The sequence below is a fragment of the Harpia harpyja genome, chromosome 14, assembly GCF_026419915.1.
Source record: "Harpia harpyja isolate bHarHar1 chromosome 14, bHarHar1 primary haplotype, whole genome shotgun sequence".
NCBI lineage: Eukaryota > Metazoa > Chordata > Aves > Accipitriformes > Accipitridae > Harpia > Harpia harpyja.
The window spans coordinates 24814956-24824019 of record NC_068953.1 but is presented as its reverse complement, the minus strand read 5'-3'; the positions used below and the strand labels follow the sequence as shown (position 1 = coordinate 24824019).

The 9064-nt window shown below is 43.1% G+C and overlaps 2 protein-coding genes across 3 annotated transcripts in view; both read left to right on the top strand.

The window, feature by feature from the left end:
• Nucleotides 1-1236: 1236 nt before the first annotated feature.
• On the top strand, nucleotides 1237-4177 carry BCL2A1 (BCL2 related protein A1). Its single transcript, XM_052809047.1, has 2 exons — nucleotides 1237-1791; nucleotides 3290-4177. The coding sequence occupies exons 1-2, from the start codon at nucleotides 1372-1374 to the stop codon at nucleotides 3392-3394; spliced, it is 525 nt and encodes a 174-aa protein (XP_052665007.1). The 5' UTR covers nucleotides 1237-1371; the 3' UTR covers nucleotides 3395-4177.
• A 2282-nt stretch (nucleotides 4178-6459) lies between these two features.
• Nucleotides 6460-9064, top strand: part of MTHFS (methenyltetrahydrofolate synthetase) — a 79670-nt gene continuing 77065 nt past the window's right edge. Inside the window, exon 1 of one of the 2 annotated variants that reach the window (XM_052807790.1) lies at nucleotides 6460-6673. In XM_052807790.1, coding sequence (XP_052663750.1) covers nucleotides 6533-6673 — 141 coding nt within the window. In that variant the 5' untranslated portion in view covers nucleotides 6460-6532. The remainder of the gene's footprint in view (nucleotides 6674-9064) is intronic. The other variant, XM_052807789.1, reaches the window with a different exon arrangement.

Below are 9064 nucleotides of genomic sequence, written 5' to 3'. Positions count from 1 at the left end.
GCCCCCAGGCATGCAGCTTTGCTCATCTTCCATAGATCTGAGCATCAGGGAGCACCTGGGACTGGAAACAGGCTCACTGCCATCCCTGGAGCAAAGAAGAGCTGTTGGTGTGTGGGGCTGGGAATGCCTTTTGCTTTCAGAGAAGGAAGAGGCATGAATGAGAGGTGGTAAGAAGTAGAGGGATGAAGAAAGGAGAAGGGAGAAAGAGAAGGGTCTCCAAGCATCAAATTGATTGCTGCTCTGAAGCCTTTGCAATGGGTTGAGGTTCTATACAGACACATCCTGACCCTTTAGCAAGATCAGGTTGCCTCAGGAGACGTTCATAAGGAAAGAGTGGGTTAGACACCCCTGCCCTTTCTGCCCCAAAAAATAACTGCTTGACTGAAAATCTGAATCTAAGAGCAGTTGTTGTATCATGATACTTCTTCGTTACCTCTCATGAAAGATTCAGATGGTATCACGCATCACTAGCTTGGCCCATATTTTCCATTCCATGTTCCAACATGCTGACTGCATTAGCATTGTCTTTCATACTAATAGTGTCTTTTACAGCAGAACTCCCCGTGGGGGAAAGAAATCTTTGAAGCTACGCATTCAAATCTTCAAAGAAGGACCTTGAAGAGCACTCACAGAGAGAGTGTGGGAAAGTCTGGAACAGGGGATAATGCTATAAAGCTGGCTTTCCCTGTTTTCCATCCATACTTGTACCACTGTGGTGTTCCCACTTTTTGCAGTTATGTAAAGCTCCCTGAGTGCTGAAGAGTTTATCCATTCTTCCATCCTGTTGGAAATGTCTACCAGTTTCTTCAAAGAGTTGTGAACCAGAAATAACCCATTAACCTGCAAAACAGATTGCAGCCTTCACCCCTGGCAATGAAAAGATTGGGGTGAGGGAAGATGGGTGTGGGGGGCTGCATCCTCCTATAGCATACACTTTTTAGGCATGTTTTTTCAAGCCAAATGCCTAACCTTTGCTAGCATACACCATTCTCAGCATTTTGTAACCCAAATGCCAAACCTTTGCTAGTGTTACATAGCAAAAGTCCCTAGCAAATGCCAATTTATACTGCTAAAGAATGTGGTAAAAGCTGGTAGATTTTAGTTGTGGAATCATACTATTTAGAGAAATAATAAATCACTCAAGAAGACATGTTTTCTCCCCTTGAGCAGACACTTTTTCTTTCATTTCCGCTGTGACATATTCCACAACCCACACAGTCAATAAGTCATTAGGTTTCTACAGGAACTTCTGTGGTAAAAGCAAAAAAATTCCACTGAAACCAGATGATACAAAGCTGTGTGCATGTCCTGTGGCTGCTCATTACTGACCCTCATTAAGAGTGGTACACTGCTCTCTGTATTTCGTTCTGAATGGAAACTGCTGAGTTCTATTACGTTTATTACTTGGCTCAAGATTATCTGCAATATGTGCTTCAGGAATCACATCTTGGACCAGCCCAAACCAGGGTTGCTCATGTCTTGCGAAACATTGCATCTTCGCTGCAAGATCAAACCGAGGAGGCTCTCAGACCATTCTTGGACAGGATTGATATTACTTCTGTAGCTGTGGCCAAGAGAATTTTCAATGGTGTCATGGAAGAAAAATTTGCTGATGGAAATACTAACTGGGGACGAATTATGACCATATTTACCTTTGGAGGTCTTCTCACTAAGAAGCTTCAAGAGCATGGAGTTCAGCTCACTGGAGAGGAGAAGGAGCAGATTTCTTATTTCATCACAGAGTACATAATAAACAACAAAGCCGAATGGATAGATGCGAATGGTGGCTGGGTAAGTTTTTCATTTCCCACCGAAGTCTAGATTAGGAGATTTTGTTTAATTAAGGGAAATTATTGTTACAGACACTGTCAAAAACATTTTATTCAGGGTTTTATTTGGTAGTTTAATATTTGATCTCTGTAATGTCTCCTTGAGACTTACAGTGGAAACTTTGCTTCTGCTTTAAATAGAACAATGCTAAAAGACAACTTTCTTTTTAAAAAGGCACTTTCTGTACCTGTAACAGTTGAAACCCTAGAGTTAGTCTGAATCATAGGATCATACAGTAATTCAGGTTGAGAGGGACCTTAGGAAATCATCTGGTCCAGCCTCCTGCTCAAAGCAGGTTAAACTATGCATGCCATGAAACTTCCCATTATTATATCTAAAATTAAGTGGCATCCTAAGGTTAGTGGAGCAGTTTTGCTTCCATAGAGGAGTTGGTCCAAAACCACTGAAGTTCAAGGTAAGGAAAGAATACACAGGCGTGATCCTCTCAGCTAAGTCAGTACTCTTGCTGTGGATTTCAACAAAGCCATTATTTAATCCCCCAAATCAGTTTTACTTAAACAAACTTACAGATAAGTGCAATTGGGGTTAAATCTTTTCTGTTTGGACTGAGATAATCCTAGAACTTCCATCTATCAATGGTCAATGCTGACAAAAACATTTGTCAATATGTGGATTATTTTGCCAAGCTGCTGAAACTCCCTTCTGCCAGGGGAGAGGAGGTCCCTTTTGCTTTGCAGAGTTTCATCACGCCAGTACTTTTTTTCTTTTGCAGTTAGGGGAAGATGAGAATCAATGACATCAGTGTCAGTTATTTCCCTGGTACTTTTTTCTTTTACCTATATGTAAATGTTACTCTTTCCATCCCTCTCTCATCCCACTTCTCTTACATTTCCTATTATTTGCTGTTACTTTTTTCCCTTATTTGTTTTCTGACATCTTGCTTTTCCTTTTTTCTTTTTGCTTGTTTTGATCCTTCTCTGTCTGGTAGCAGTGAAAAAAGGTGATAGTGCGTCATGGACCCTTGATGCATCAGATTTATTGTAAAGGCTTCTCTCTCCCATCTCTTTCAAACAGAGTCAATTTCATTTAAGAGAAGTATCAACTCCTTGCAACATTCTGTCATAATAGGTGGCTCATCATAGTAGAATAAGGAGGCTTAAAGGAAGATATTTATAAGGATATCACTACATCAGAAACATAGTACTTGTATCTTCCTTGAAGATGTGGGCAGGATGATACAGTTCACGTTCATTTTCTATTTACACAGGGAGGGCACAGTCTTGACTTACAGATAAAACAAACATTCAGCAAGGTGCAGCTATTTTCAGCTACTGTTTTTAAAGCTCCAAATTCATCTTTTGGAGTTAGGGCTCTGAAAACCTGTTCCTCCATGTACAACAGTGTAGCACTCTGTTAATCTGATACTAGCAGAGTGTGGTGTGTTTTTCCTACATGTTATTTTTAAGCTGCCCCTAACTGTGCATGTTCTTTTCCATAGGAAAATGGCTTCCTAACAAAGTTTGAAAGAAGATCACTACTATCTTTCTCCAAAATCACAGCCATGTTCATAGCTGTTTTTTCCTTGCTCAGAGAGTACTACTGAAATAAATGGACCTGCCATTCATGTATAATCTAGATATTGCCACAAGCTTCATTACTAAGCTTTCCTCCAAGCAATATCAACAAGAAAATAATTTTCTTCCATAATTTGTTTTTAATTTATTTGTATTTATTTTTACTAAATACAATGTTTAACATGCTATCCTAATTGCCAAACCTGAAGATGAGGTCCCTCCCAAGAGGAATCGACACAGCATCATGCAGCAATTCAAGTCACCCTTTCCAGGCAGGACTGCTTCAAGAGAGAGATCATTCTCCACATCCAGACAGCTCCTGGAATCTCTGTTGCACCTCCATGAAAGGACATTGTTTTACTGAAATACAATCCAATGGGTTAAGAAACAAGTTATAATGTCATTTGTTTTGTAAATGAAATACTACTGTAATGCATTTTATTGCAACCTTTGCATAAGCAAAAGGGGGAAGTCTCTGTGAGGAAAAAGGAAATGCAAATTCCAATGTAAAAGTGGATAAAAGTTACTGATACAGACTAAGCAATTTTTATGCAAAGAACAATTTGTGGAAGCTAGCAACTTAAAAATGTGCACTCACTGTTAATGCAATCGTATGTGTTTCTTTGTTGTATTTTTTTAATTGCTCATATATACAGTGAATGTTCTTTCAAATTTGTGTAATGCAGTCATCTGGCTGAACTTTTTTTAAACTATATGTTTCAAAATAGGCAAGTACAAAATATTTTTAAAAAGAGAAATCTGTGTAAATACACTAATATTTTTAAAAAATACATTAAAATATGTATTTTAAAGTCTTATGGTTAGTCTCATTTCTTTCAGAAAAAATTGGAAGATGGGAAAAGGTCTACCTGAGTAAGATAACTCTTAGAAAATCTACCACAGTGCTACTAGAGAATCCAAGTAGTATACGGGTTTGACCTGAAGTCCATGGATGTCAAGACTTTAATTTTCTGTAGTACTTCTTAAATATTATCTGGGAGCTTGTATAAGAAAAAGACAGCTTGTGGCAAAATAAATGAACTGGATCGGCTCTGATGACAGTAATTAGTGGTTTGGGATACAGTGCAAAGCTCAGCAAATTAATGAATAGGACCTAACAGACTTCCAGGCTTTTATAGTCTGGGGCAACTATTGTTTTGACTCAAATTCCATTTGCTTTCAAAGGTTAAACAGTAGTTCTTCAAGAATTTATTCTAGAAGGGTTTTCTTTAGCTGTAGTGACTCTCCTACATTAGGGAACTAAGGCTGTGTCTAAACACTCTTCTTTTGTAGCTATGTTGGGAGGTGAACCAAACTGAGGCAGCAGTTGCCTGTGGCACACAACAGCATTATTCTCTGAGACAAATCCTCTAGACAATCAAGACTTTATGATACCGGGAGAATGAAGCAGCCTATTTCTGGTAATGGGTTCTCCATCTTTCATCTTGACGTAAGACATTTTTTACAGTAAGAACAACCTCCCCAGGGATGTGGTAGAGTCCCCATTGCTGGAGGTTTTCAAGATGCGACTGAACAGAGTGCTAGATAGTTTCATCTAGGCTCCCTTTCCCATGAAAGCTTGGACCAGACAATCTTTTGAGGTCCCTTCCAACCTGGGCTGTTCTGTGATTCTATGGTCTAACTTGGTGGGTTTAACTACAGAACACAAACAGATGCTAACATTTGCTTGAACCTGTATTGCTCCCTCTCCCTCTCCTTCTCCCTCTCCCTTTCCCTCCCCAATGAAAACAAGAAAGATTATTTAGCATGTACAGCAGAACTTCTGAGATAAATTTTGTTGCTGTTGAAGAAAAGATGGCAGCATCCTGAGGGCAAGGGGCAGCTAAAGGAAAATGCCCACCTCCAGAACACCTGTGCAAGTTCCTGTCAGAAGTGACATTATAAAACATATTTTGACATGTATTTATTTATTTGCAGTCTAAATCTTCATGATAAGAACAGTAATTCTTACTCAGTTCCTTTTTGTGCACTACTGTAAGCGCATATTGTAGTGGCTAACACCAGCCTATTAATACCACATTCACTTCCTTTTACACTAATCTAGTAACCTCTTTTATACTTGGGAGTACAATTTTTTAATTAAATATAAAAGGCTAACCTAGCCTTTTCAAAATCTAGGTGATGCAATAATTTTAGAACTTGCCTTCATGGTAAGGCCTGGGTTTAAACAAAAGAAGCCTGGATCATTAGTGGTCCAGTGAGCTCCACATTATCTTCACCAGGACAAAACCTCCATTTGCTCTGCATTTAAGAGCAAGAAAAGCCGCAATGAGATATACCACCCAGATTCTCAACATACTAAAATGTCTGAAAACAACAGGGCTATTAGCCAAGCCTTATAAAATAGTATAGCTATGCTTTGTTAACTGTCATGAAGTTATCTATACATGACACTGAGTAGTGTCCCAGCTCCCGGGGGACTGCTGTTTAAGGGATCCTTACGGCTGTCAGGTGATAAACAGGAGAACACAATGCTGTTTCTAGAGCAAAAGACGAGGTCAAAGAGCTGCAGAGCGGGACGGCTGATGACTTCATCACCACGCACAGCAGCTAAATTGAGATGTCATCAAATGCCAGGTAGAACACATTTATGAAAGCAACTCTTCTCCTACAGAAACGTCCCTTTCTGCACTTAAAGGTGGGCTGGATCATTAAAGGTGCCAAAAAGCCTGCCATGCCTCCCTTCGGACAGGGCTGCGCCGGCCAGCACACCTTCCCCGTGGGCGCAGCGCTTTCATTCACGACAGCTCCCTCATGGCCCGGGCCCACCCGCAGATGCCGCAGGGATACGAAACCGTTCGGTAGACGGTGGTAAAATATCCCGCCAACGTGTAACTTCCCTCTCTACAACAAAACTAGGAAAGGGGAAATGCTTCGTAATCTACGCCGGACAAAAAAACCAAGATGGGCCTTGCCAGGGGGTTGGCAGGGCCCAGGCTGGCCCTCCAGCACCCTCAGGGGCGGCGGTGGCTGAGGCCGAGTGGGGATGGCGGCCACCCAGGCCTGGCCGCAGCGACTCTCCGGCCGGCTGGCGGGCGGCGAGCGGGGCCGGGCGGCGGGCCGCCCCGGGAGCCCTGCCCGGCAGCGCCGCCGCCCCAGGGGCCCGCGAGGGCGAGGCCGGCGCCGCGGCCCGGCTCACTCGGCGCATGGAGCCGCCGGGGGAGGGCGGCGACATGGCGGCGGCGCTGCGGGCCGCTAAGCGGGCGCTGCGAGAGGAGCTGCGGCAGCGGCTGCGGGCGCTGGGCGCGGCGGAGAAGCAGCGCCAGTCCCGCCTGCTGAGTCGCAAGGTGGGTGCGGGCCGCGGCCCTGCCGCCGCACGGCGGCTTCCAGGAAGAGCGGCCCGGGGGCGGGGGGAGGGCCGAGGAGCCGACCCCGGCCCCGGTGCTGCGCGGGGAAGCCCGGCGGGGACTTTCCAGGCCCCGCCAGGGAGCGAAGCCGTGACTCAGGGGACTCGCCGGCTTCTCGGCCGCTGCCCCGGCCTTCCCGGGCCTGTGCGCCGAGTGGCGGGGGCGGGGGGTGAGCTCCGCCTCGGCCCCGGCCTTCCCGCCTCGTCACTCCCGGTTGGTGTCGGGGAGCGGAGCTGCCGGCTCCGGCGTGTGCCGCGAGTGCGAGGAGCAGGGCCAGCCGTCAGCAGGCTGAGGCACGGGGTGCTTGTGGAACTGGAGACGAAGCCTGTCATGGACTCGATGGGCTTAAAGGTCTTTTCCAACCTGAGCGATTCTGTGAACCCCAAAGCAGCGGGGTTTCTCGTGGGTTCGTGGTGGGTGTTCATCTCAAGATGTTTCACATCGGGCTAGCTTTATGGGCAGCTCCTAGCAATGCATATAAAAATGCAGCAACTGTCTCGATTTGGCCTCTTGTTTAACTGGCTGTCGTTTCCCTTCTGTATCTTTCAGTGGTATTTCTTCCGTGCGGTTTTATTTCTAACGTAATTTTTCTACTTTAAAAGACACCAAGCAGGGTTTACCTAACTGGTATCCTAGCACAGCATGACACCGGCATGTACTTTTGAAATGTCCTGTTTGCGTTTGGATTACAAAGTTTTTATATAGATGTATTTTATCATTTTAATAAACACAATAAAATTTTATTTTGCAGTCACTGCATGTAATAGAGCACAGTCCTCATTTTTTTTGCAGCACCAGCGGGTGCTTCTAGATGATGTACATTTATATTGTTATTTGCCTGCCAGAGGATCTCAAATCATTTCATGGACTTCACTTAATACTAATGTATAGCCACTTCATGAGTGGGACGTGGCAGCACACAAACTTTAGGTCACAGGAAGTTTAACTGGAACTCATGTAACCTTTTTTCCATTGGGAGTGCTTTTTTTAAAAAAATGTATATAATGTCCTACTATCATGATAATGCATTTTAGTAATCACACATCCTAGACTTGAATCTTTCAATTTTCAGAAAATAGCGGCATGCATCCTTTTCTAAAAGGCAGAGTCCTTTGCCAACTATATAAGCACCTAGCCCATGTAGTACCGAATTTTTAGGAGCCCTCAGCCTTTGTCTAGCTGCTGCTGATAAACTCAGCAACAGAGCACTCATTTCTGCTAGTGAGAGCACTAAAAGATGCAGCTTTTGTTTTGCTTAAAAGAAGGCATCAGGAAATACGATATATAAATTGATATTATCTTGCCATTTTAATAATCTGACACAAATGGAAAATTCTGAGCTCACTTGAGGCAGAGTGGCATTGCGCAAGTGGCAGAAAACAGTCAGCTTCCTTACAGGAGGGCAGTACAGCAGACAGGAAATTTTTGAAAATGCTGAGAAAATATTTGGAACAATATAAGGCTGAAAATGTAGCTTTATAACATATATCAGGGCTTGCAGCTCATAAAAGTGAGTAGGTTATTTTATAACACCTGAACAATATTTTTAGTTGTAAAATCTCATCTCAAAATGATATTTAAATTCAAAGTGAAATAGCTTCACAGGCTGACCGAGGCATCAGTATTTAATTAGCTTATGGATGATTAGTCTTTTTTAATGTTTATGTTCATGATTAAAGTCATGCTGTTTGCATGCTCTGATTCTGCAAAAATAGCCATCAGCTGGTGAAAAAAGGGCAGATAATATTTTTTAAGTGTGGAAATTTTTTCACTCTTCTCAGAAACTGCTCCGAGTCATATAGCAGCTTTATCTTCACAGTTCTGAAAACATCCGAAATTGTGTCTTCCTGCTAGCATGTGGTTTTACATCTTCAACCTCATTTTTTTCTGTACGGCATAATCGATGTGTTACTGGGCACGTTGGAGCAGATCAGACCTGTGTGGTGCCCACAGCACCACTTTGAAAGAGGAGAGTTTTGTGTCTCGGTTTCTCTCTTCTCCAAACCCGTGATAAGATTCAGCTCTGGAGGCGCACAGCAACGTGAATCACAGGCATTGTCTGGAGTCTGCAATTTGACTAAATAGTCCGTTCTTTCAAACAAAAGCTACCGTGGAAATTCTGTTGTTTAAGAGCCTAATCACTTAGTTGGAAAAATCCATGTGTGAGGTTGGGCAAATTACAAAAGGAAGTAAAATATGGTTTTGAATTGTTAAGTCATTTCTGTGGCCAAGCAACACATTACCTAATTTGGTCTGGAGTGGTTTTGGTTTGGTTTTTTTTTTTTCCCCTTGCAAAAATATATCCATCTTGTGAATATTTCACCTGGGCTT